Raw genomic sequence first — 27,423 nt, forward strand, 5'->3', positions numbered from 1 at the left:
GATGACATATGAACAGACTTTCTTTTCCTGCACCCAAGGGGCTCACCTTGTGTCCCCTCCCCCTAGGATGTGGATCCCCACCAGGGAGAGTTGACCTTGATCCCCGTGGGAATCCTGAGCTTTAAAAAAGGCAGACCCTCCTCCCCTCATCCTAATTTCTCCCTTGGGGGGCCCGGGAATTAACACCCTAATAAAGACCGACTAGCAGACCTCCCGTGGAGCCGTGTTTGGGGATCGTTAAAGAAAAAAATATTCTATTAAATAGAAAATTATTCGTGACACTTGTTAAAAACATCAAGGCAGACTTTATTCAAGGGCGGGTACTACGGTGGGGTTTTGTAGTTGGAGTCTTAACTCTGTATACAGCCAGGAGAAGGGACTTGATAGCTAAGGAGCAGGGTGGGGTCAGTGGATGGAAAGTTGCTAAGAGGAAACACCAGGGGTTAGGAGGGTGGAGGGAGGAGGGCTCTGGCTAACCCCAGCACTAGGATTCTTGCGGAAGGCAATCTCAGTGATCAGACATCACCTGGAAGACGGTAAAAGATGAGGAGCCTACCCAAATGTGAAGGCAGTCAGGATTGGGGCTGGGGGGTCCTGGCTAAAATGGCTTGGTAGGATGCTTGCTAAAACTGGACAATGCAGAAGGGGGCAGGGATGCTCCAAAGGCAGGGCCTAGATGACAGTTCAGAGGAGCCGCTGCCGAGTTTGGTCCGGCAGAGACTGACTGTCAGCGCCCCGCCCCAACGCAGGCGAGTCCGCGTGTGGCGGGGACGCCCACGGAGCGAGCTGCCTGCAGGGGGCGCGCCGGCTCTCCGCGCCGGCAGCGACCGGGGCCGGAAGTGCCTGGCCGCCCGGGGCGGGGGAGTTGCGCGCGGGGCGCCGGCAGGACTGAGCTCCGCCTTGCCCCCTTGCCCCGAGCACCCGGGCGGCGAGCGGGCGTGCGGGCGGCCTCCCTCCCGCGGTCAGCCAGGCGCCGCGTGCAGGTCCACGTGCCTCCCCTCCACTCTCCCCCCCGCAGGTTGGCACTCGTCCCGCCGCGGCCAGGGCGGCGCAGGGTCCCCGAGGCCGCGGCTGGCCGTGGCTTGGGGCGGGGGAGACCGGGGGGGGGGGGGCGGTCCCGGGCGTATCCCGAGCGCGCGGGGCTGGGTTTCCCCAGGTAGCACGGGCTCCTTCTGGCTTCCCGGCCCTCCCCGCCGGGCCTCTGCGCTCCTTGGAGCCCCGGCAGCGTGGCAGCGTGGCAGCGTGGCGTCGGTTAGGCACAGGGTTTGGCCTGCAGGACCCGGCTGCGAGCCCGGGCTGGCCATTTCAGACTTCTTTGAAAGCTTGTGCACATGCAGTCAGTTCCTCGCTGGTAAAATGGGCTTGATAATACCCGCCTTGGGGTCGAATGGATGTCGGGATGCCTGGCGGTTAGCAGTGCTCCTTAGTTGTGGGAATGACTATTACCGTTGCCTGAGTTCTGACAGCAGCGAGGTACGTTGGCCAAGGTCTGTCCTCTGGCCAGACAGGTTAGGATGACGTTCTGCTCATTTTTAAGTTGTAATCAGCCTTCTAGATGAACAATAAATGATTATGATTCAGAGAGGGATCCCTTATTTGTGGCTGACCCTTTTAGAGGCAAACTCTATTCCAGTAAGGTCCTCCCTAGGTGGAGCCCTGAGCTGTTTTCAGGGTTGGCTGGCAAGTGGAAGGGTTCGACTTGCACCCTTTGAGCCCCAGGGTGGGGACTGAGCTTTAGGGGGAGCGGAGAAGAGAGACTGTTAGATGAGAGGCTGCCCTTGGGTCTTCGGGATTCTCCCATCTGGAGCCAGCTAAAATCTGGTCAGTCATAAGTGTCTTCGGATTAAGGGAGGGGGTGTTGCTTGGTTGGTTGATTCAACCTTCCCAGGGATCAAAATGGACTTGGGGTTCTCTGTAACCACAGAGATAGAGGTAGAGGAAATGAAAAGTCTGGATTTGGGGAGATGAGGGAGAGACAGGTTAAGGGTAGGAGAGGCAGGGCACCCTGGGGACAGCAAGCATCTTGGATGGTAGGAAGAAGGAGAGTGGCCCATCTTAGTCTGGGCCCTGCTCTTTGCCCAGCTAACCTGTGGCCCGTCCTGACCCGTAATTACAGTGGATGACTGGAAGTATTCTAACTTCTTAGAATTCACTGGACTTTGTTCTTTGTAGGAATTGCAGTGTGACTCCCATGCAGTGTGACACACAGACCTGTAATTCCTGGTGTGATGAGAGTGAAGTTTGCTGTCCTGAATTCGAGATGCAAGTCATTAAGCCTGGGCCCTGACTCATCTTCAGGAGAGAAAAGAGAGATGGGAGACTTAAAATCTGAAGATAAAAAGAGGGTCCTTCCCACATGGATGACAGCCCAGGAGGCCGAGAAGAGAAAGGTGGCAGCCAAGACCCCCAAGCGGGGGAGACCGGCAGCTCAGCAGGCTGCCGCTGCAAGGTGGGACGACTTCTGGCTGGGGTTCCCGAGAAATCAGGAGAAGGGAGGGCTTGGGGCATCACAGTTGCTGGGGCTGAGCCTTCCGGTGCTGGTGGAACAGGGAGGTGGGTGGGTGTTTCAGCCTGGCAGAAACCTCTTCAGCTCGCAGGTGCACGGTCTGGGGGGGGGGGGTGAAGTGAGCCCTCCCCTCACAGACCCCGGCTCGGCGGGTGCATCTCCCCAGCCAGACCCTTAAGGCTCCCAGGCAGTGCTCCCCTCTGGTGTGTACAGGTTAGCCAAGCTCTCAGAGACTCTGGTTGTCCAAAATGCCACTGTCTTCATTTGCACCAAAAATTGTGACCCTCCTGTGGTCAAGCTGAGTGGACCAGGGTCCAGTCTCCCTTGGGCAGATCCTCAGGGACAGACAGAGGAGCGTCACTGGGCCGGGGTGCAGTCAGAAGCTGTGGGGGCAGCTAGTTGAATGGTGGTAATTTGGGGGAGCCTTCGGGCTGCCAGGGAGGGGAGGTCCCTGCATTCTCCTAGATTGGGCACTACAGTGCCCCCCTCCTTGGCTTTTCCTTTTCTATGTTGTCCTAACTGACCCACATCCCTTCTGACTTGCGGTCCTGTTCTCCTGTGCTCATGGGTGTAGGTGGGGGTCAGTCATGTCTTGGCCTGATGATCTGTTTGATCTGCTGGTGTCCGTTGTGTCGGGGGCACTGGCTGTCGGGAACTGGCCATCATGCCCTCCTTTCAGACTGGAAGGCGGCAGCGGGTGGGGAGGCTCAGGGATGGGACTCTTTCATGTTCTTCCCTCTCGTGAGACCTGAGACCCATGTGTCCCCATCCTAGCATCACGCCTTCCTTTCAGACTTGCCACAGCGAGGACCGTGTACTGCATGAATGAAGCTGAAATGGTAGACGTCGCTCTGGGGATCCTGGTTGAGGTAAAGTCAACTGTGTCTCTTCTTACTCTTGGGACCAGAAACTGGACTGGGCCCTGGTGAGAGGCAATCAAAGAGACGTCCTGCATTCTCAGGCGGCCTTGGGGACCCCTATCATCTGTCATCCCATTTCTTCCACCTGGCCCTTTTCTAGCACTTCTCTCAGGATCGCGCTCCCCTTGGCCTCTCCCCATGTGAGGTGGGACTTAATGTTTGGGGCTGGACACCTGGGGAGGGAGTGGCCGTGGGAGAGAGAGCCGCTGTCTCTGGGCTGACTGTGCTGGTGTGTGGAGGGGACGGGAAGTCTCGAACTGCTTACGTTCTCTGCAGGGTCTCAGTTGCGTGAGGTGACTTCGTGCCGTTGTACTTCTCCTTAGCCCACAGCCACCCACGTCTCCTGGCTTCTGAGGCAAATAGTAATTGTACCACCTTAGTGTTGTGTAGTTGACGGGGTACTTTCGTATGTTATTGTCTCATTTAATTCTTGCCGTCACCTGGTGACCATTATTTCAGTTATTATCCCCATTTTGCAGATAAAGAAATTGAGGCCCAGGGATTTCCCCTTAGTTACACAGCCAGTAAGTGACAGCGCTTACGCCCACACTCAAGTGTTGTATCCCCTGCTCCTTCCATTCTGTCACCCCTGCCTTTCCAGATGTGTTTCCTGTTTTTCTTTTCCTCTCTGGTATTCCTCAGGCCCCTGCCCACGTCTCTCCCACATTGGTCTTGGCTTGTACAGGAGCTGAGGGCCAGGAGGGAGGGCAGCGGGAGGAGAGGCTCTGAGGGGGGAGCGGTGCCCGACCCGGTCACACGCTGGCTTCACAGTGGCTTCTGCCTCGCCGATGGATAAACCCACACACGTTCACTCGGGAAACAACAACATGTCTGTTTTGCCTGTCATTTCTCCTACTCCCGCAGGCCCGGAAACAGGAAAAGCCCTTGGAGTCTCCTACTCTGGTGGGCGCTGATAAGCCGGAGCTGTCCCCAATCCGCTCAGCGTCGTCACCAGGATCTCCTGGGAGTAGAAGTGAGGATGAGGACATTGGGAAAGACGCCCTTCCTCCAGGCCTCAGCCCCCCTCAGGGGCCCCCAGGCTCTGACTCGGCATGCAGCGGGAGCCCTGAGGAGGATGAGGACATGTTAAAATACGTCAGGGAAATATTTTTCAGCTAAGGGACAGACTCCCTAGGACTCTGACGCAGCACGCTGGAGGAAGCTGGCTTCCCCTCCCCGCCCGGGACCTGCCCAAGGATGCCGATGCCGCCCCGTCCTCCCCTCCCTGGACTGGCAGGTGCGCCTCGGAGGGGAAGCCCAGGAGGCTCTGGGCCTTGGGACCTGTCACGCCGAGTGTGTGGAAATGAGCCCGAATGAGCCTCCGTTAGAATTTCTCTCTGCACTGAGCCTCCCCCACTCAGAGGGTCTGGCTTTATTCACTTCCCAGGTTCAGGGAAAGGTGGACATGGGGGGTCACACTTACTGGAACCAAAGAGTCAACTTAATAACTTTGAAAGAAGAAAGAGTATGGCTGCTAAGTTCACGGGAAGCCTGACCATTTTGTCAGCGCGATCTCTCCCTGCGGAGGAAGCTTGTTCTAAACCGAGTTGCCCTGTGGAGCCCGGGAGGCAGGTGTCCCGCCCACGGTGCCCGGCTCTGCCAGGCCTCCGCACCCCCCCCCCCCGCTGCCCCGTCACCTTCCTTCCACTCAGCGGCTCAGCCTCAGCCCCGGGGCACTTGTGAAGCAAGAGTGGCCGGGAGTCCGCGGGAGACTGCAGACAAGATCCCGCCAGTCTGCATTTTGTCTCTGTTCAGGGTGGCTCCCGACAGGCGTCGAATGGGGCTGTCGTTCACCGTCCAGGTTTTCTGATACGCAGATGTGGAGAAATACAGTCCCCCAAGGCGAAGGTTGTGCTTTTATCCTTTGTAGTTCCGGGTGGAGGAGGGAAGAGGTGCAGCCTCTGTACGCCCGGACTGCGCCGTTCGCCTTCCTCTCCTCAGTGCATTCTGTTCCTGACTCCCAGGGCGTGTGCGAGGAATGATCTGCCCGCTGCCACCCCTGCGGCGTCTGGCTTCGGGTCCAGGAGCCTTTCCAGGAGAGCCCTCAAAGCCTCCGAGGCTTCTGTTTGTGCCCACGGGTTCTGTCTGTGGTGAATCCCTCAAGGGGTCCCTCCTGGGCCTTCGGGAGTGGTATGGCGAGAGGGACTCTGCACGTCACACCCACCCCGGGAGGGGGAGCTTGCTAACCAGGGCCCCAGGGGACACTGAGGCACGCTCTCTCTCTCTCATAATGTTCCCCATTTGTTGACATAAACCTTTCCTGGGTTCTAGTTTGATATACGGCCAATTACCCTGGCAATCAGGCCTCGTGAGGGCAATCCTCTCCCTGTCCTCCTGAGAACGAAGTAAGAATGGCTGGCTCAGGTCAGTGCGTTAGAGCAGGACTTCTCTGGACAAGGAGCTACATGGTCTGGGGGTGTCCTTGGGAACCTCGGAAGTCCCACAGGAAGGACAACCCTGCACAAAGGTTGTCCCACCACTGCTGCCTCCTGGCCTTCTGGACACTGGGTAACCCCCCTTCTCCGTGGTGGGGCCCGTCTGCTAGGGCTCGAGATCAGCATTCGCTATGAAACAGGCTGAGAAGACATACTAGCCCCTCAATTTTCTGGCACCGTCTCCGAGCATGGTTCAAACTGAACTCTTGCAATCATGTAAGCCTTTAGATAGAACTAGAAGATGTCCAGCTTGCTCTTGTCCTCCGCCCTCTGAGGGAACATGACCGTGGCCATCAGCAAGAGGACAAGTAAGGCCAGGGCAGTGCCCAGAGCTAAAAACCCAGGCCCCAGCAGGGAGAGCCTGAGCCACTTCCAGGTGTAGGTGAGGAAGAGGCCCAGGCCACTGGCCAGCAGCAGAGAGGACATGGCCAGGAAGCCCACCGCCAGCTGCCACTCTCCCTCGCTGCCGTTGCACCGGGCCAGGAAGAGAGGCAGGGGGACAAAGAGCGCGAGGACCAGGGCCCCGTACACACCCAGCCTGGCCAGGGCCAGGCCGACCCGCGGCACGCCCAGGGCCTCCAGCTCAGGGAACTGGTGGCACCGCAGGGAGCCAGTGCCCTCGTCCCACAGGCAGAAGTTGTAGAAGCCGATTCTGAGGTTGGGCAAGTCCGCGAGGTCGCCGGCCTTCCAGAGCAGAGCGTAGAACAGCAGGGAGATGACCGCCGCCGCCACGGCCATGAGGCCCAGGAACAGCAGCGGCTCACTCCGCCTCGGCCCGGCAACAGTCATTTTCTCCTGCCCTTCGCGCGGCCGCCTTCCTGTGACCTGAGGGAAGTCACAGCCGTCAGTGCCCAGTCTGCCTCCCAGCGTCCTCACAAGCTCACGTTCTCCCTTCTGGAATTCCATAAACACCCATGGCACCCTTCCTTCCAACCCCAGCGGGAACAAGAAGTTGGGAACCTCCAGGCAGGACCCACTTGGGGAGGCCGCAGCGGCCTCCCTCAGCTGGGAGGGCCTGACACGGGCTCACTAGGCCCTCTGAACTGGGCCTTCGCTGCACTTCCGACACCACAAGCCACTGGAAACGTCTGCGAGGGAGTTTCTCAGATTCTGACGAGGGAGGGCTTGTCGGGGGTGAAGGAGAAGCCAACGGGTCTTTGGGGGCCCGAAGGGGGGCACGGTTCTCAGGGTGACGGGGGCACGGTTCTCAGGGTGACAGCGGCACCACCAGAAGCTGGAAGAACCACCATCAGTGGGACCCCGACCGGTCCAATCAGAACTTCTGAGGCTGGGGCCAGGCCCTGACTGTTCTGGGAGCTCTACAGCGTGCTCTCATGTGAGCTGGGGTTGAGGAGCCCTGCTCGACGGCCCTGTGAGCCCACCGGCCCTGCACTGGGTGTCAGGACGCGGGAAGACAAGAGGCCACCTGGTAATGCAATCACAGTCGTACTCCCGACTTCTTAAAGTGTCTACCGTTCTTTCCGGACAGCAGTAATTATAGAAATCTTGGAAAATAATTTTTATAAAGAAAAAATATAAAAAAATAACCTTTATCTCACCGCATACATAGAAGCACTGTTAATTTTCTACCAATATTTTTTTTTTTCCTATGTGCTGGTGTATTTTTAAAATAATCATACGGTTGACCATAATGATCTTCTCACTGAATACTCTGAACCTGTTTTCAAAGCTGTTAAATAGTCCTCAAAAACATGAGTAATGGCTGCGTATTAGCTCCTGTCATAGATTTATCCAGGACCCTGTCAGGCAACTTGTTTCCATTTTTCACAGTTACAAGTGACAGGGAAGATGCTTGTAGGACTGATTTTTCCTTAGGCTAGATCTCTAAGAGTACAGCCCCTGAGTCAAAGGCAGCAGTTATTTTTTAGTGATTTTATTGCCCAGCTGACCTGCAGAAAACTTAAATGTAATATACACCTTCCTCATCGTGTTTGAAAAATGTTTTCAAACCGTGTTTACCCCAAAGGACCTCTCCAAATCGGCCTCTACAGCAGTCGTCTGTATACAATACCTTCGTGTTTGCAAACCTTCCGCTTAGGAATAAAATCGCCATTGACAGCCCAGAGCTCTGGAACTCAGTGCTGCAGGCCTTAGAAGACACCAGGTGCTGGGGACTAATCAGAGTGACATCCAGTCTGCAAACAGCCGGGAGCGCCAGGGACACTGGTGCAGCGGGAGGGTAGCGTCGGGAGGGTCCCCGGGGAGGAGCAGCCCCTCCCTCTTTCCCACAGCTGACTGGAAGGAAGGAGTGTCTGACCACATCCCTTATTTGTTGTGCAAGAACAGACAGCGCCCAGAGGGAGAAAAAGGACACGTACTTGGGAACAGGATATGGGACCCGCCCGAGGGAGAGGGGGCTGTCCTCGTGTCCCTGGGCCACTGCACCAAACACCACAGACTGGGTGGCTTAGAAACAGCAGACACCGCTCTGGAGGCTGGGACGTCCGAGATGTAGGCACTGGCTGATGGACCTCTTTGGCTGTGTCCTCACAGGACGGAACGGGCAAGAGAGCTCTCTGGGGCCTCTCGATTTTTTTCTGGGAGCCTCTTTCATGAGAGCACTGATTTCCTACACGAGGGCTCTGCTGTGAACCTAATCACCTCCCACAGGCCTCCCCTCCTGATACCATCACACTGAGCTTAGGCTCAAACATTCGAATCTGGAAGGTCACAACCATTCACTCTGTAGCAGGTGGCTGCTTTCAGAGGACAAACAAGGAGAATAAAGATATATTCTTTATATCCTGGGGCACCTGGGTGGCTCCGTGGGTTAAAGCCACTGCCTTCGGCTCAGGTCATGATCTCAGGGTCCTGGGATCGAGTCTCGCATCGGGCTCTCTGCTCAGCAGGGAGCCTGCTTCCCTCTCTCTCTGCCTGCCTCTCTATCTACTTGTGGTCTCTCTCTGTCAAATAAATAAATAAAATCTTAAAAAAAAAAAAAAGATATATCAGCAACTCCTTTGGCAGAGAGCAGGGGACAGCCTGGGGCTGAGGCTGGGGCCCATTAGAACAGAAACATCAACCTGTGCCTGCAGTGGGGTTTTGAGCCTGTGAGGACCTGCACATGGGCCCCTGCCCGTGGCTTCTCCAGGGGAGCTCGGAGATGGGAGAGCGAGGGGCTACCCCCCCAGAAGCCCCCTACCTCCGTAGCGTGTACTGACCGGAGTCTTGGGAGGCCTGAATTAATGAAAACAGGAGGCCGAGGCCCTGTTTGAATGCAGCTGGAGCTTTGTGCTTGCGACAGCAAGACTTACCAGGTATGACAAAGGTGTCTTTAGGCCCTGTGTTGTGAGATTGGTGTAATGGGGGTTCTAACCAGTCTGGCCTGTGGTGCAGGGGGTGGGGAGGTGCAGGACAGGGAGAGGCGGGGAATCCCCAGCAGGAGGGTGTTTTGTATGGTTTTGGATATTTAACAAATGCTTGTAAAAACCTGTATCTGTGTTTTTAGTGGGTTTAGGTATCAGGGTGTGGAGAGGATTTCCACGGCTGGAACCCTGATTCGAACAAGTGTGCTGTAGAAAGTGAGGTCTGACTTGCCTCCGCTGCCCTGGACCCAGAGGTGGGGAGCAGGGGTGGCTTCATATGAATGCTCCCCCTTGCTGCCCCTGTTTCGGGCCTATTACACGTGGGTTAAAAAAGAAATCGCTATTATTAAGCATTTTCGACTGGAAGGCAGCCCCGCCCCCTCCATGCTACAAGCTTGGCCTCAGGAAGGGGTGGGGGGAGCGCCAGCCTGGCCTTTGTTTTTGATCTCTCTCTTCCTCAACTGCTCTTTGGTGGGTTCTCAGCCGAGAGAGAACAAATCAAACTGCGGCTGGGAAGGCCAGAAGTGGGTCTGCGGAGAAGGTGGTCGCCCCTGGCTTCCCTTCTTCCCCCTCTTCACAGGCGCAGAGTTCAGTCGCAGCTCCTTCGCCTGGAGTCCGGGGTCATGGCCACCTGGCGCCACTCTGAACTTGCACTTCTCTCCGAGGGGGGCCTGCTCCCTGTGCTCTCCACCCAGGCACCCCCCACCCCACTGCTGAAGTCCGACCCTGCTTTCTGCCTCTAAATCCTACTGACACCTGCCCCCGTCTAGTTTGCTCTCCGTTTTGTCCCCAGAATGTGGGTGATAGACAACAAGAACTTTTTTTGAATGAATGAATGAATGAGGAAGGGAGGGAGGGAGGGAGGAAGGGCCCTGTGACATCCTTTAGTAATCTCAGGCACGTGTCCTAACAAGCCAGCAAAGCTGCTTGAGGTGAGGGGAGGCTGTGTTTGGTGTCTCGGCCACACTGCGCACAGTGCTGGGCCGCCTGCTGCACGTGTCCTGTGTCCTATGGGACACCTGGACAGGCTTCAGGACCTCGTGGACTAAGGCTGGAGGCTTCTTTGTCTAAACGTCTCAAAGTGAACGCAGATGGATCGGCCGGAAAAGCCCATGGCCCTCTCCTCTGCTGTGCCAGGAGCCCACCCTGGCTTTTTTGGCCTTTAAGGATCCTAGCAATCACGTTCTCGCCACCATGAGCTTTTTCATTCTCTTTCACAGTAAGCCTTGCTTCCTTCAGCGGGGAACCCGGCAGACTGCTGAGTCACTGCTGCCCTTTTTTTAGCTGAACTTTCCCCTGTTTATAATAAAGCAATAGATGCCGATCATAGAAAACCAGAAAAATATGCGAATGACTAAAAATCACCTGTAACCTCGGGTTGAAGAAACAACTACTCTTAACAACACATTTCCTTCCATAACATTGTTTTACACAGTTGGGCTTGGGTAAATATGTTTGTATCCTGCTTCGTAAACACCACGATAGCGCGAGGACAGCGGTATAGATTACGTTGTTCGACATTATTTTGTCAGACTAGAACTAATGCTGAGGTGAATGTGGGTGAAACACCGCCTCCTGCCAAGGGCACTTGCTTCTCAAGACCGCCAAAATGCCCTCTCCTGAGTCGTGGAGTCAAAAGAAACCTTACAAACTGTCCTAGTCCCTTCATCCCCTTTCACAGAGGAGGGTCGGTAGCCCTGGTCTCCATCTCCGGAGCGTGCTTGGTCCCTCTCTGTGATCCGCTAAAGGACCAGAGCTTCATCACCGTGGGACCCCGCTGTGTACCGACACTGACCCCACACTACAGCTTCTCAGTTGTCCCTGCTCTACTCATGGCTTTCGGTATTGCATTTTCATCTTATCCCAATGATCGAGATTCCCACAAAACTCCCTTCTCCTCTATTTTGTTTTTTATAAAAACAACCAAAAAGGGGGCGCCTGGGTGGCTCAGTGGATTAAGCCGCTACCTTCGGCTCAGGTCATGATCTCAGGGTCCTGGGATCGAGCCCCGCATCAGGCTCTCTGCTCCGCGGGGAGCCTGCTTCCTCCTCTCTCTCTGCCTGCCTCTCTGCCTACTTGTGACCTCTCTGTCAAATAAATAAATAAAATCTTAAAAAAAAAAAAAACCCAAAAAGACCCCCCCCATCCTATTTTTTTTTTTTTTCCAATTCGTTCTTCCTGCCCACAGACTCATAACATCCAGGACGCAGACCAGAGTTCCGCAGAACTGGGGCTGAGGGCTCTCGCCATCTACCCGATTCCCACCTGCGTGCCCCTGTCGCTCATGACGCCCCAAGGGGGCCTCACCGAGCACCCTTGCACGTCTTTCATGCCCGTCCGTCACCCGCGGGAGGTCTGTTCCACTCACTAGGTATTCAGTGAGCCCTTGGAGTGTGGCCCACAGTGGGTCATCGGGAACCCACAGACAGCGGCCCCTCCAGGAGTGTGCGCCCTGCACTCCGGGACCCCCGACTTCCTCCCCCAGGAACACTATCCTCTGCTCTCCCTGGAGGGCCGTGTGTCTTCTGGAACGTGCTACCAAGGATGGTCTTTGCTACCAAGGGTGCCACCTGTTCGTGGCAGCATGAACAATTACCTGGCCTTCTTCCTATTCCTTTAGGAACCGGCCTCTAGTAGTCTTGTTCCCTCCCCACCACCCCCCAGCTTCCACTACAGTGGCTTCTGCTGTATTTTCTAAGAACCTGAGGCAAGTCAGGGCTCTGGCACTTGCTACTACCTCTGCCTGGAATGTTCTTCTGTTCACGGGTCTCCCTCCCTCGCCTCCCTTGGGGCTCTGTGCGCCAATGCTCCTTTCTCAGGGAGGCCAGACCATCCCCCCCTCCTTGCATCTTCACCTTGACTGCCCCCCACAGCAGCCTCTGGTGCTCCCTGGGCCCCTTTCCTGCTCTCTCTGCAGCTTTTTACCGTCCCCCATTCTCCACCTTTTCTTGTCGTATCCCTCACAACCCCCAGTGGGATGTAAACTCCGTGAGGACCAGGACTTCTCTCCCGCTCGTTTTCGCGTATCTCGAGTTAGCTGGCTGGCTGTTTATCTACCAAAAATCTATCTTTCACTGTTAGGTCCCCAACCCCCAGGGCCACCAGGCACAAGGCAGGCACTGAGTGACATGTGAATGACTGAATGGACTTAAGCAACAGCACACAGAGTTGATCAAACTCCCTGCTGTGTTTTCTTCTCCTGCCCACTTCTCTGTCCTGGTTCTCCTCTTCCTGGCCCTTTTATTCTTCCCATTTCCTAAATGTGGGCTCTCTACAAGAATCTCTCTTTCTCAGATATGTTCTCTGAGCCAACAGCTTCCAGAGCTGAACACGGAGAGGAGGACCCATGAGATGTGGGCACAGCCGTGAGGACCCATGAGATGTGGGCACAGCTGGGGTCAAGGGCAGCGGCCCCCGCCCCCGCCCAGCACAGCCAGAGCCGAGGGGACTGCCCGGTAGAACCTGGACGACATCACTTTGTTGTCCGACCAGAAGCTTGAAAGAAAAAACAGGTGGGTTACTAGGTGGTTATCAGTTACAAATTCACCTCCCGGCCCTCCTGTTCATTAATGATTTAAGAAAGCTGGAAATGTGTCCTATTTCCTTTGGCAGAGATATGAGCAAGCAGAGCTTACTCGGAGAATTCTCTTGGGTCAGTGGAAGGCGTCGAGCAAGCAATCTAATTTGGTTGAGACCTTACTCGTAGTTAGAAACAGACCAGCATCTCGCGGGCATCTACTCTGTGTGAGCTTGGGGAAAGCACTACTTTATTAAGTTCTCACAAGAACCTTGGGGGAGCCGCTCTATGGTTCTTATCTCCGTTTTCCAGGGGAGAACCTGAGGCTCAGTAAAGGTCAGGCACTTCCCCACTTTCCCACAGCAGGCGGATGATGACATCTGTCAGGCAGGATGGTGGTCATCACTGTGGAACCTGCCTCCACCCAGCCCGGCACAAGCCTGCTGAGGCCTGGGGCGCACCGTTGCCCGTGTTCGTCCTTCAAATAGAGCAAACAACGTGGGCTAAGGCTTCTGGGCACAGACGTGGCAGCTGTGTGTCCTGGGTTCAAATCCCAGGCTGACTGCTTACCAGCTGTATTAGTTAACATCCCGGGGCCTAGTATTCTCATCTGGAAAATGGGTCTATTAGAACTTATTTTGTAGACGTTATAGGAATTAAATGAGGTGAATTTATCTTCAGCATGTGGAACGTTACCTAGTAAGTACTATTTAAATCATTATTACCAGAGAGAGGAAATGGAAACTCCTAGAAGTTAAGCCCAGAGCCCCCCAGCCCGGCAGCTGTCAGATGCTAGAGGAGACAGAAGAGGAGCTCCCCCAGAGGACCTGCGGTCCTGGAAGGATCTTCAGGGACGTCTGATGCAGACGCTGTGTCACACAGGGACAGGGAGGTGAAGAGCAGGGGATGTAGAGCCGGCCCACCCGGGCTAGGGTCTGGGAGCTTGGGCCCTGGTGTCCCGCACCCCACCCCCACCCCAGGCTGGGCGAGCCACATGAATGGAGAGCGAAGCCAGGGAAGCCAACGTTAGCAGAGTAAAGCCAGCCAGTCTGATGGGGGAGGAGCCCGGCTGGAAGCTGAGCTGTCGGAGGAGGGGGCCTGGCCCGACTAAGGCCCCTTAAGCTGAACACAGGACCAGTGCGTTCACCGCTGGGGTGTGGCTCTGACAAAAATAAAAAGGGAAGAAGTAGGGGAAATGTGTCATGCTTCCTTTGGCAGAAACAGGAGCCCAGGTTCTTAGTTTTCAAAACTGGGCCTCAGCAGTGCCTTCCAAGCGTGTGCAGTGGGGGCCAGCTGCCCGGGGTTGGGGGGGGGGGGCCAGGCCCCACAGTGGCTTTTTACACGGCGCGACAGTCAGATGTCCTTCATGCTGCGTGTTAATGAAAGCAGCTTCGCCCGCAGAAACGGGACCACAGCACGAGACTGCACTTGGGGTCAGAATCATGGGTCTGCAGACCTCCATGCGCACAAGCTGCTCGAGTAGGCCGCGTTGCGGGTTCCAGCAATGCAAGGCCTCCAGGCTCTCGGACCGTCTGTTTTGCTGCTTATTAGCCCTTGCAAGCAGATGATCCAGCTGGCAGCAGAGGTCAAAGACAGTTCCAAGAGCGAGAAAATCCTTCTGAAGGCGCGCGTGCCTGCACCTTGGGCCCGCCTGCATTTGGTGTTTTGTGGTGGGACTCCACAGCCGGCTGATGGGAGGCTAAGACCGGGGTTCACCGGACCCAAAGCAGAGGGTGAAGGCGAGTAGTACTGGAAACTAGGACTGCCGCTGGCTGTTGGGTCTCCTGCCTGGCCTCTGCTGCAATCCCGAGAGCCATAGCCCCCCTCCTACTGAGGGGGCCAGGGTTTCCTTTTGTGATGCCGCGAATGGCACATTCTGGATGGTTCCCTCTGTCACAGGCCCTGTAGAGTCAGTAGCACTCTGGGCAAACCAGGGGCCGGGATTCACTGAGCTCACTTTCTAGTTGGGGAGACAAAGGCCAACGGTAGACTTTTAAAAATACAATGGTAACTTCTGAAAGGATTTGGGAAGGAAACAAACAGGGTGAAGCAAGGAGAGATGGTGGCAGGAGGAAGCCATTAGTCTGGATCAGTGGGTCGGGGAAGGCCTGCGTGGGGAGGAGACATCTTGGTTTGAGGCCTGAGGGACTTGAAAGAGCCCTCTGGAGTCTTCCAGAGCCTTCCAGGGAGTGAGGGCAGTAGCTGTAAACACCTGGGTGGGAGACGAACAGATTTCCAGGGCTGGGGTGCCTGCAGCCCTGTGACAGAGGAGAGGGACGAGACTAGTCTGGACAGGTGAGCTGTACCCAGTCCCTGAGGGCCTTGTCGGCCAGGGTGACAGGTGTGGATCCTATGCTTCTAACCGAGTGTTCCCTTGACTCATATCCCTCTTCCCCCAAACGCAAGGAGCTTGACGCCCAGATGGCAGGCAGACCTGGGATTTGGGACAGCTGGAGCAAAGTGCGGGGATTACCTCGTGCCCATCCTGCCGGCTGGGCCCGCGGAAAGCACTCAGGCCTACCTGAGTGTGGTTACACCCCGGGAGGGGCAGGGGAGGTCAAAATAAGGCCTAGACCTTAAGCTTTGCAAGAGGTCTTTAGAGAGTTGGCTGAAAGGATGGTTAAGTTTCCCAAGAGCTTCACCTTCGTCTTCACCGGGCAGGAGAGGGCTCTTCCCTGGTGAGTTTGTAAAACGCATGAAAGGGCTTCAAGCCAGGCGCAGAATAACTCGGGGAAAGTAAATCACCTCCAAACTGAGTAACCGAGGCTGTGGGGCCTCCCCCTCCAGCCTTCAGGGCCAGATCTGGGAGCCTGAGAAAGCAGGTCTTGGCCTGGTCAGACTCGGGGCTGCCGTGGGTAGGCTGCCTGAGCAGAGGGCCGGGGCTGCGGCTCCTTCGGGCCCTCTGCCCTGGGGAGCACCCCCACCGCCCCACTGTGGCCCAGCAGACAGACGGCAGCTCCCCTCACAGAAGCGCTGGGTGGCTGGGGATCTCCTCCCAAGGTCTGTTGAAGTCTAGGCTGGGGCTGACCTGGGGAATCCTTCATATTGCTGGACCAGGACATGGAGGCCGCAGCGGGGCCCAGCCCAAGTCAGCCGGTCTGGGAGGCACCCGTCAAGGAAACCGAACACACACACAGAGCACGGCCCCCAGTGCGCTTCCGCCAGCTGGCCGTACCCCACAAAGCAGGACCTCCCAGCCAGTCGTGCCCACGGGTTTCCACACTGCTCTTTTCTCCGCCATTTGCTCTGGCCCCCCAATCCCGCCCCAGTGCTCCAGGCTCCGCGAGGCGCTGTACTCCCCCAGTCCACGGCTCGTCGCCCCTCACATCAAGGAAGGGTAAACCTATGACTGAACGGTTTTCATCGTGTCGTTTGACAGGGCTGAGAACGCTGAGGTGCTGTCAGCCCCGGGTACCAAGCTCTGAGGACTCTCAGTCCTAACGAGAACGCGCTGTCCGTGCATTCCAAGATCAAACCTGCAGGTAGGCTACACTGACTACATCACTTGAAGACTTACTGTCCTGAGGGCTACGGCAGGCTAGAGTCACCGAGGTCATCCCGGGATCCAGTTCCCAGGTGGATTCCAGAAATAACAGGGGAAACTGGATCCCACCCCCCTCAATGGTAGCCCCCCAGCGGTACTGGGACGGACCGCTCGAGGTGAAGTATCTCAGAAAAGCCGCACATAGGAAGTTAACGTGATAAAAGTGGCATTACAGGGGCACCTGGGTGGCTCAATGGGTTAAGCCTCTGCCTTCAGCTCAGGTCATGATCTCAGGGTCCTGGGATCGAGCCCCCTATAGGGCTCTCTGCTCGGCAGGGAGGCTGCTTCCCCCTCTCTCTCCCTGCTGCTCTGCCTACTTGTGATCTCTGTGTCAAACAAATAAATAAAATCTTAAAAAAAAAAAATGGCGTTACAGCTCCATGGAAGATTTCCCATTAACCAGCACTGGAGCCGTCAGTGAGCTAACTGAAAACAGAACAAAACTGGTTTAAGTCCTCATCTCACACCACAAACCGAAATAAAGTTCACATGGATCCAAGCCAGACATGTAATGAACAGAAGGAAAAAAGAAAAGCTCTAGAAAAGAGTGAAGATTTGATCTATGACTGAGAAAGAACACTTGGAACTTGAAAGCAAATTGAAATCATAAAAGCAATTGTATGCATTTAACCATATACAAAGACACATTTCTATTTAACATCATGAAATGACTAGTCAATGAGCATGGAAAATATCTGCAATAAATGAGGTGATTACTATTATGAATATACGAGATGTTCACACAAATAGGTGAGAAGAACAACCCTTGTATAAAGGAACAAAGGATATGAAGACATTTCAGAAGAGAAGGACCGCCGATAGGTCAGTGTAGCTTTATACTCTCTACCAAATGTGAGACTTTCCCTCCGCCAAACAATTCTCGTGACACCAGCTGGTGACCTATTTAACTCAGTTCTGACACCATCTACCTGAAGAATGTCACGTCCCACTGGCCAAGGGTTCAGTCTCATGAGCCGCACCCCCCCGCCCCACCCCCCACTTAAGAGGAGACTTCATTCCCTGGCCCCAGGGATGACGTCACTGGGCACTGGGTGTGGGTGACCGACTCCAGCTGGTCTGCCCCCCAACCCCACCCCAGGTTGTGCGGTGGGGTTAAAAGTTCCCTTCTAATCCCGAGGTTGTTTCTGGGGCAACCAAACCCCATCTGTAGAGCTCTGCCAAAAGTCAGCTCATTAACATAAACCCAGATGTGGTTGAAGGGGTTTGTTAACGGATAAAGAAGATACCTTTACCTCTATGATCACTTACGAAATTCCAAAGGTTTTAGGAACTCTGTGCCAAGAAGGGGAATAAAGACCAAATATATATTCTCCTTATGTAAATCATGGTATCATTAACTAACAAGAAAAAAGTCTATATATTTTGTAATGTAAGCAAAGATATGCCAAGTGAAATAACCTAGGAGTTTCCCTATCAAAATCGCAGGTGAAAATGTTGGTTGTCCCAGAACGCATGACAGATGGTGCAGGGATGGTGGGAACGGTTAAACAGCTGTGCAAACTTTCTAGGAGGCAATTTGGCAATTTGCACCGAAACCCCTAAAAATCATTCTTTCTGGCCGGTTGTTCCACTCAGGAACAGCAATCAGAAATGCAGCAATCAGAAATGCAATCAATGATTTATATACAGGAACGTTCTTGGTAGTTAGTATTTGGCAAAAAACGGGAAGGAACCCGAATGCCCACCATTGGAATTAAGACACATCACGGCAATGAAACTCTGCCGACTTTAGAATAAAGTCACGTCTAAAATCACATTCTACAGTACGACTGCAAGAAAGAGATTCAGGAAACATTCTAAAATGTTCGTGTTAGCCGTGGGATCTATCTCTGGATGGTGGCATCATGGACAATTGTTCTCTTTTTGCATTGAAAATATTTCCAGAATTATGTGTTGTATTTATGTAAAAGAGAAACTTAAAAAACAAACGTAAACAACCTTTATCATTAGGTGAGATAAGGCAGAAGTTGGCTGAAAAGAACACCAAGAAAGGGGCATAGACGCAGAATCCAGTCTTAGGAACAGAGAGTCTCAGGTTAGGGCTTGGGGAGGGATGGGGCATGGGGAGAAGATACTGAAAACTGTACAGTAGTGGCCAGGAGGTAAGAAGGAAAGAAGGGGAGGGAGGGAGAGAGAGAGAGAGTTTACTTTCTTAAAGGAGCCTTTGGGTTTACAGGTGACGAACTGTAACGGAGGTTCTTAAGGAAACAGCCCACTTTAAAATACTTTAAGATAAGCCCCAGCAGCCCTAAGCTCCCGCCGTGAATTTCCATCAAGAAGCACTGCAGTCTAGTAACAGACGGTCCCAAGATCTCAGACCCCGTAATATTCCGAGTCAGAACACTGGTCTTTCTGACCGTGTATTCGAAGGATTGGAAGCGTGTTTTTGTAACTTCGGGGACGAGTTCAGCTCGCGCGAGTCCGGGATCTGCTCGCGCCCGGCCGCCCGGTTCTGCTGAGCGCTGTGGCCGCCTCACGCGCCACACACACTCGTTTGTCCAGACTCGGGGCGAGCCCCGGCGCTCACACTTGTCCCCGGGTGTCTCTGACGGGGGGCCCTGGAGTCGCCCGCTCCGTCTCGGGGTTCGGACGCGCCCCGGCTGGCACTGGAGGGAGCTGCGGGAAGGAGCGGGCGGGGCGGGTCCCGGGGCCGCGCGGACGCCCGCCGCCCTGCCCGGACCCCCGCTCGCGGTAGGCTGTGGCGGGCGCGGGTTTACGCCGGGGCGGGCCGGGGGCCAGGTGGGCCGCGTGCGGGGCAGGTACTTACACGCACCGGGGGCCGAGCCTTCGGAGAGCGGAGCGGGCGGGTCTCCGGCCGGCGTCCCCGCGGCGCGCTCGGGAGAGGGGCCGGGGGCGCAGGGCCGAGCGGGCGGACGCGGTCAAGGTCACGGTCCCGGTCCGGATCCCGGCCCCGGAGGCGGCCCCGCCCGCAGCCGCACCAGTGTCCAAATAAACAGCGCTCGGAGGGTCGGGCCCTTTATGCTGACTGGTGCCCCGTCAGCTGATTTCACTTTCATTTCTTCACTTGCCGGGGCTCGTGACTTGTCGGAAAAAGGGGACGCTTTCGGCGCTGCGGTTCGGCGGCCCGTCCCGCTCTGGAGCCCCGCGCTCGCCGACGGCCGGCCACAGCCAGGTGAGTGTCGCCGCGTCGCACACGGACCCCGACGGCAAACCGCCCGGGATGCGGGCGCCGCGGAAACACGGCCTAGGACTTTATTCTGAGGGGCCCTTCGCCGTCCCCTGGTCTGAGACCCCGGGCCATTCCGCCGCTTGTCTCTTGATTTCCCGAAATCAGCTCTGAGGGCTAAGGGGGCTTCTCTGGACCGAGCCCTGGTGTCCTGCCTTCCCACCCTGATGTGTCTTCCTTCAAAGAGCAGGACGAGGGGGTTCCTGGCCAGAGTTTTAAAAATTGCTTCCTTGGCTCCCAGGACCAGCTGGGAATTCCAATGTGGAGCAAAGCTCGGTTAGGTCCGGGGACAGCTACCCTAGGAATACTGGAGTCCTTCGGGGTTTCTCTTCCCCTCTCCCATCCTCCCCATTCCCCGCCCTTGTGGTTCTTTTATTATTTTTAAAAAATATTTTATTCATTTATTTGCAGTTCTTTCCAGCTCAAACCTAGAAGGATGAGGTCTGATAGGAAGAAAAGGGGCTCGGGTCAGGGCTCTCTGCTGCAGATTCCTAATTATCTACCCAAGCTCTCAGCATCAGGTTCCTCTCTGACTGGCCCGGCACCGCTTTCCAGGCTGCTCTGGAAACCCGGGCTGAGTTGTGCGAGTGCTTCTCCCTGAGTGCCGAGTACTGGGCTCGCAGTGATGGCAGCTGTTTCCGTTCAAAGCCGAATTTCTAAATATTTGGCGTGACCTTCATGACCATGCCTTGAAGGCAGAGACAGAAATAACTTTCTGGTACGAATATAAAACAGTTAACTGTGAAAATCAAACACTGGTGAGTACAGTGATATGGTATTCAAGAGACATTATTTGAAGTTTATTTATTTGAAGTCAGAACGCCCAGAGTTTCAGTAGAGCCCGGCGTTCAGAGTTCGTTGTGGAAAGCAGCAACCCTACGTTCTCTCCCCTTCTCCCGAGCAAGTGCTTTCACCTGTTTCGGCGGATTCTTGAGGCGTTTACCTCAGTTCCGGAAATAACCCTTGCACGTCAGTACTTTCTGGGTTTTCGGTTTCAGGCCTAATCTGTTGATTAACCAATCAGCTGTTACAGACGCTGATTTAGCTTTCTTCTCCGAGGCTGGGTTCTGCAAGCCGGAGTCTCCTCTTCCTCCTCTGTCCAAACGGGGTGGAGTTTGTTTACATCAATATTCAGTGTCTGCAGTACCGTCATATGGGAACACCACACACAGTAGTGGGACGGTGTGGAAAATTGGTTTGGTTTGTTTTGTTTTTTTTTCCTTCCCCGGAAAACTTACTCTTCCCTGGAGATAATAATTGCCTTCATTCTTTGTTTGCTTGGAGTCCTATGTGCTTAACAGCCATCCAACCTGCAAATCTGAAATCTTTTTTCAAGAAATGTGTATGCATGGTACTTGACTTCTTCCTGAGAAAGTCTCCCCGAGTGCCCTTGGACCCGCTGCTGCCTTCTGGGTACAGTGCAGTCCTCCTGGAAGGTTCCCCGCCCCCCCCATCCTAGGGATTCCCTTAGCCTCTGTCTGACTGGGGATCGCCTGTTGCCATCATCAAAGGCTTTTATGGATTTAGTCTTCATTCTGCTCTTAAACTTGATCAATCAAAGGTCAATCGAGTACAGAATTTTAGGTGAAAGTAACTTGCATTTGTAATTTTGAAAGCCTTATTCCACTCTATCTGGCCTCCGTGTTGTGAGTTTAAAGCTGTTCTGCTTTACAGCTTCCCACACGGTCTCCTCTCCTGTTCTCATCCGTGTCTTAAACAAAAATGATGATTTTAGTGGGTTTTTGAGAAGGAACAAAATGAAATGTGCCCAATTCGTCTTTTTTTTTTTTTTTTTTTAGATTTTATTTATTTATTTGACAGAGATCACAAGTAGGCAGAGAGGCAGGCAGAGAGAGGAGGAAGCCGGCTCCCTGCTGAGCAGACTCGATCCCAGGAACCTGATATCAGGACCTGAGCCCAAGGCAGAGGCTTAACTCACTGAGCCACCCAGGCACCCCCAGTTTGTCATTTTTAACTGGAAGTGTAATTCTTTTTTTTTTTTTTTTTTTAATTTTAAACACCCGCAGGCTCTTTCTAGCTGTCTCTCTCACTGGCTCTGGTTACACAGCTGGTGAGCTTGCTCTAATCAAAAGCTACCAGTCTCCTCTTAATTGCTTATCACCCAAATCACCACTGGTTTTTGTTTTGTTTATTTGTTTTATTTATTATTACTTTTTTCACCAGTGTTTTTGCCCACCCTTTCGGGCGTGAACTTCCCCACTCTGTCCCAAACACATCAGTGTACTTGGGGAGAACGCCTGAGCTCTCAGTTTGCAGGCCTGCCCCTCCTCCTGGAGTGGCCGCTGGCCTCTGTGGGAGCGAGCGAGAGGGCGGTGGACGTGGGGCAGTCCCGCCCGCCTGGTCCTCCTCCTTCCCTCCCCTGTCTCAGGGAGCCAGCCCCGGCAAAGAGGGCCTGTGAGCTCTGGCGAGGTGTAGGGAGGGAGGCCCTGACCTCTTGGTTGTACTTGCCCCGAACAAAGTCTTTGCGGCCCCGAGGTGGGATTGGAGAAATGCTAGCAGCCTGGGCCTGCCTGAGAGATGCCCCAGCCCTTGACTGTGACCTTGGCCACCCACTCAGGGAGAGGGGAGATTCCCTCTTGCTGAACCAGCGGGAAGGGGAGGTGGTATGGCTTAAGTCTGAGATGGAAATTTTCTTGAATGTTTCTTCATTTGTTGTGTGTCCTTAGGACAATTTCCTGAGACTTGAGCTTTTAAATGATTGTTGTTTTTTTTAAACAGTGATGGTATTCTCATAGGGGAGTAGATGGAAGAACCTCTTAGGGTGTTGTTCTAGAACTGGGTCTCTGTCCCTTTATTGTTTTATAAGGGGAAAATTTTTTAAAAAAATTTTATTTGTTCTTTCGAGACTGAGAGAGAGAGCACCATTGGGGAAGGGGCAGAGGGAGAGGGACAAGCAGGCTCCTCCCTGAGCAGGGAGCCCAACACTGGGCTTAGCTCCATCCCAGGACCCGGGGATCATGACCTGAGCTGAAAGCGGACGCTTAACCATCTTAGCCACCCAGGCAAAAATTTAACTGAATAAAATCTAAGGACATTAAAGTATTGAATACATGAACAAAGCTGAAACGACGAATTTCAGAAAATTACAAAATAAGAAGCAAATGGTTGTAACTTGGAAGCCCCTCAGTCTATAAGTTTAGAACTGGTAAGAATACTGATAGGTTTAACTGTGATGTCTTTGTTGTTGTTCAGGTTTTCATTTTGTTAAAGGAATAATGCCAATAAGTTTATTGAAGTAAATATTAAGCTACTTCTACAGATTTCTTTTTTAAAAATATTATTATTATTATTATTATTTAAGATTTTGTTTATTTGACAGAGAGATCACAAGTAGGCAGAGAGGCAGGCAGAGGGAGAGAGAGGGGGAAGCAGGCTCCCCGCTGAGCAGAGAGTCCGATGTAGGACTCGATCCCAGGACCCTGAGATCATGACCCGAGCCGAAGCAGAGGCTTTAACCCACTGAACCACCCAGGCGCCCCCTTCTATAGATTTCTGAGAATATATTAAAATAGTCTCTCCACCCTGGTTATATCCTGCCTGGGTTTGTAAACTGACAGTGATGGTTTAAGTAATAGTGTAAGTGTAATATTTACATCCTTCCATTCTAGGGGACTCGATGAAATAGAAATAATGTGTCATAATTAAGTTAAACCCTTCTATATTTAAAAATGCTCTCAGGAGTTATATATAATTCTCTCAGACTTCAGTAAGAGCAAGGAAAAAGAATCAAACAGCAGCAATTAAAGTGTTCATCAGAGGTAAATCAAAATTGCTTTTTTAATGTTTTTTTCCAGCTTTACTATGAGTGACAAATGAAACTTGCATATATTTGAAGCATACAACATGATAATTTAATACACATTGTGAAATGATTACCACAATCAAGTTAACTAATATATCCATCACTTCACCTATTTTTGGGGGGTGATAACAGTTGAGATCTCTCTAAGCGAATTGACAGATGTCGGGGCACCTGGGTGGCTCAGTCCTTGGGCATCTGTCTTCAGCTCAGGTCATGATCCCAGGGTCCTAGAGTTGAGCCCCACATTGGCCTCCCTGCTCAGCGGGAAGCCTGCTTCTCCCTCTCCCACTCCCCCTGCTTATATTCCCTCTCTCGCTGTCTCTCTCTCTCTCGTCAAATAAATAAATAAATCTTTAAAAAAAATTGACAGATGTATAAAGAAAATGTGAGAGGCGCCTGGGTGGCTCGGTTCGGTGACTGTCTTCAGCTCAGGTCATGATCCTGGAGTCCCAGGATCGAGTCCCGTGTTGGGCTCTGTGCTCAGCCGGGAGCCTGCTTCTCCCTCTGACCTTTCCCTTCTCATGCTCTCTCTCTCTCTCATTCTCTTTTTCTCTCAAATAAATATTTTTTTTAAAATTAAAGAAAAGAAAGTGTGATCATATATTACATAATCTTTATCTATATCTCTCTATATATTGGGATATTACGCAGCCATGAGAAAGAAATCCTATTTGCAACAACATGGAGGACCCTGGAGGACACTATTCATTATTTTTTATTTTCTTATTTGGTTGCCTTTTCACAAAAGGAATAGGGTTTGAACTGGAGGCCATGATACTAAATGAAACGAACCAGACACAGACAAATACTACATGATCTCACAAAATGGAATAAAAAAAAAAAAGAAACCTACAGTAACACAGAATGCAGTTGAGTCTTTCAGAAGCTGGGTTGAGGGGGAAAAGGGGAGAGAGATCAGAAGGTGAAGTCCTTCATTCCATAAGATGAGCCTGGAGGGGGGCCCTGGGTGGCTCAGCGGGTTAAAGCCCCTGCCTTCGGCTCAGGTCATGATCCCAGGGTCCTGGGATCAAGTCCCGCATCAGGCTCTCTGCTCCGCAGGGAGCCTGCTTCCTCCTCTCTCTCTGCCTGCCTCTCTGCCTACTTGTGATCTCTGTCTGTCAAATAAATAAATAAAATCTTAAAAAAAAAAAAAAAAGATGAGCCTGGAGACCTAATGTACCACACGGTGGTTATAGTGAGTCGTTATGCATTGCGTACTCGAAATCTAACTTACTTTTGAAGAGAAAAAACCCCAGATGTCCTGCCATGGCTGGGGCTGTTCAGGGGTCGGCTGCACTGACATCTGAATGAGACCTGCATGTGACCCTGGGTCGCTGTGACTTCATGGCCAAGCCGTCCTCCTCTCCTTTGGAAGGGGGAATTCCCAGCGTTTGTGGGATTTTCTCTGAAGAGAGCAGGTGAACTTCCCACCTTCCGCACAGAGATTTTATGGGCTTCTTTGTCATTTGCAGCCTGTGTCATTCGTGTCCAATACTTTCAAGCTTTTTTTTTTTTGCCTTTCAGTTCCCACACTCTCTGCTCCTCATCTCAGGAAAGCAGGCTTAGGTTTTGCTGTGGGTGAGCGTTTTTATCCCAGCCGTCCATTATTTCCCTCTGAAGTCGGTCTACACTTTCTTCTGAGATGCCTTTAGCATTATTTTGTTGGGACTGGAAGGGTTTCAGTCTGCCTTTGATCATGTCCTTTTTTTTTTTTTTTTTTTAAATTTGAGAGCGCACACACGCGCATGAGTGAGCAGAGGAGGGGCAGCGGGTGGGGGAGAATCTCCAGCAGACGCCCTGCTGCCTGCTGAGCCCGTCGCAGGGCTTGACCCCGTGACCCTGAGATCAGGACCTGAGCTGAAAACCAAGAGTCCAACGCTTAACTGACTGAGCCGCCCAGGCACCCTGATCAAGGCTGTTTGGAAAGAGGAGCCATTATCACGCAATAGCAAGACGGTCTGGGGAGCTTGCTTTTTGCTTTGTTTTTGAGAGCTCCCCTGGGTCCGCAAGTGAAGAGGTCAGCTTCTTCCCACAGCTCTTAGGTGCTGCCAAACACAGACTTTGTACCCTCAGAGGACTGGCCTCCACGGTGGGGGCATCTGAGAGATCCATAGCCTTGGATAAACTTATTTAATCTTTTCACTGACCTAACCATGTTCTTCAACCAGGACAGAAAATCATGTGACTACCTCTTTATTCTCCCTTGATGTTAGCTTCTTATTAAAAATTAAAAACTCGGGGCGCCTGGGTGGCTCAGTGGGTTAAGCCTCTGCCTTCGGCTCAGATCATGGTCTCAGGGTCCTGGGATCGAGTCCTACATGGGGCTCTCTGCTCAGTAGGGAGCCTGCTTCCCCCCTTCTCTCTGCTTACCTCTCTGCCTACTTGTGATCTCTGTCTGTCAAATAAATAAATAAAATCTTAAAAAAAAATTAAAAACTCATAGCAGCATATACTGAAGGGAAACCCAAAGGGCTTCGTCTTCTCCGATTCTAACAGCAGAACACTGCTCCAGAACCGAGCTGGGAAGCTAGCCTTGTGGCAGTCTGAAGGAGATACGTGGCTCCCAAGGCACCGAAGCTCGGTTCCTGGTTATGGGTAGCTGGTGGACCACAACTGTCTGCTTGGAACACTGTGGAATGTTCTGTTTCTAAAACGAGCACCTAGCAACCCTGGCCCGACTAGCAGGCAGTGAGCCTGGCCGAATAAAACACGACACCCTCACTTTGTTCGCTGCTGTGCACGCAGAAAGCCACGGTGTGTCTTGTGCACGGGGGGTTGGGGGGGAACATAGAAAGGCTGACGGCAGCCAAAGGAGACTAACCCACATGCTCTGGCCGCCCCAGGCCCCACCTGACCCCATGCAAAACCTAGAGGATCAGGGTGGTGTCAGGCCATAACCCACATTCCCTGCGCCCCCCCCTTCAGGCCCAGTGCGGAGGGCGGTGCATGGAGGACCCCAGGCTCACATCCTGGAGGAAGCCGCCTCCTTCGCCTCCTTCGAGTTCGTTCCTCCTGCCACTGGAGGCCAGATCGTGCCCGGCAGGGTGACAAGGCTCTCCCGTCCCTGTGGACTTGCTTGAGCCCGTGTTCGGTCAGTGCAGATAAGCCACGTCACAGAACGGAAGGACCTTGCCAGACGTGTTTCTTCGCTGGTAAAACCCAGGACACATCAGGGGGAACTGCTGATGTCTTAACATTTCCTATGTTTTCAGGGAGCCGGCTGCTGTTGAGTCCCGGTGCTCTCGGGCGAGGTGACTCCCTGACTCCGGCTCCTTCCAGCACATGCTGCCCTCCGCACCCAGTCATCTGCAGACCGCCAGACCGCCGGTGACCGCGGTGTGCAGGGAGCGCGACGTTGTCTCGGCTCAATGTACCAATTTTGTTTCCTTATACAGACTCACTGTCCTAGTGTCCCTGCCGCGGATTGGGCCCAGGGCTGCCCAGTTTGTCACCCAGGACTCTGCCAGGAGCAGCTATCTCCACGCAGCCTGTCCCCAGAGGAGCTGGGCGGGGAGCCCTGCAGGTGGCAGGTTTGGTCTGCCTGTGAGTCTGGTGGGGACCGGAGGCTCTTGCCAGGCTTAGGGATGAGGGGGTGAAGAGGGTCCAGGTTTGGTGAAGCAATAGTTGTTTATAATTTATTTGAAAGAGAAATCACCAACTAAGCATTTATAACGTGTTTGTAAAAGTCAAGAATCAGCCATGATATAAGAGGTTTTTATTACGAAAAAAATGACTGAAGCCACCTCTTTTTATATTCAGAAAGACTGCTGATCCTTCTGGGGGAAAAATGAAATATAACTTCTTTTTATTGTTTTGGTGGTGGAGGGCAGATCATTCATTTTTTTTTTTTTTTAAGATTTTATTTATTTGACAGAGATCACAAGTAGGCAGAGCAGCAGGCAGAGAGAGAGTGGGGGAAGCAGGCTCCCTGCTGAGCGGAGAGCCCAATGCGGGGCTCCATCCCAGAACCCTGGGATCATGATCTGAGCCGAAGGCAGAGGCTTTAACCCACGGAGCCACCCAGGCCCCCCAGGGCAGATCATTATTAAAGCCTGATTGTACAGAGCAACTTAATGATGTCAGGACGAAAGCCCCAGAGTTAGCGGATGTTTGTTTCATGTCAGAAAGCCCTCTGCCTGAGCTG

General features: G+C 53.3%; 2 protein-coding genes and 1 long non-coding RNA gene across 7 annotated transcripts in view; 2 read left to right on the forward strand and 1 right to left on the reverse strand.

Moving 5' to 3' along the window:
• Positions 1-331: 331 nt before the first annotated feature.
• Positions 332-4,613, forward strand: CYREN (cell cycle regulator of NHEJ). 5 transcript variants are annotated; one of them, XM_046020121.1, is made up of 4 exons: positions 332-1,018; positions 2,173-2,449; positions 3,300-3,375; positions 4,291-4,613. In XM_046020121.1, the coding sequence occupies exons 2-4, from the start codon at positions 2,229-2,231 to the stop codon at positions 4,543-4,545; spliced, it is 552 nt and encodes a 183-aa protein (XP_045876077.1). In that variant the 5' UTR covers positions 332-1,018; positions 2,173-2,228; the 3' UTR covers positions 4,546-4,613. The 5 variants fall into 5 exon arrangements, with proteins under 5 accessions (XP_045876077.1, XP_045876078.1, XP_045876080.1 ...); XM_046020122.1 differs by lacking the exon at positions 332-1,018 and adding an exon at positions 1,029-1,473; XM_046020124.1 differs by lacking the exon at positions 332-1,018 and adding an exon at positions 1,029-1,351.
• A 137-nt stretch (positions 4,614-4,750) lies between these two features.
• TMEM140 (transmembrane protein 140) lies at positions 4,751-19,203 on the reverse strand. Its single transcript, XM_046020119.1, has 2 exons — positions 19,037-19,203; positions 4,751-6,686 (listed from the first exon to the last, which is right to left on the reverse strand). The coding sequence occupies exon 2, from the start codon at positions 6,648-6,650 to the stop codon at positions 6,096-6,098; it is 555 nt and encodes a 184-aa protein (XP_045876075.1). The 5' UTR covers positions 6,651-6,686; positions 19,037-19,203; the 3' UTR covers positions 4,751-6,095.
• Positions 19,204-19,275: 72 nt separating this feature from the next.
• Positions 19,276-27,423, forward strand: part of LOC123951427 — a 34,465-nt gene continuing 26,317 nt past the window's right edge. Inside the window, exons 1-2 of the long non-coding RNA XR_006820469.1 lie at positions 19,276-19,402; positions 26,675-26,822. This is a non-coding gene — a long non-coding RNA (uncharacterized LOC123951427). The remainder of the gene's footprint in view (positions 19,403-26,674; positions 26,823-27,423) is intronic.

The sequence above is a fragment of the Meles meles genome, chromosome 10 (genome assembly GCF_922984935.1).
Source record: "Meles meles chromosome 10, mMelMel3.1 paternal haplotype, whole genome shotgun sequence".
Taxonomy (NCBI): Eukaryota; Metazoa; Chordata; class Mammalia; order Carnivora; family Mustelidae; genus Meles; species Meles meles.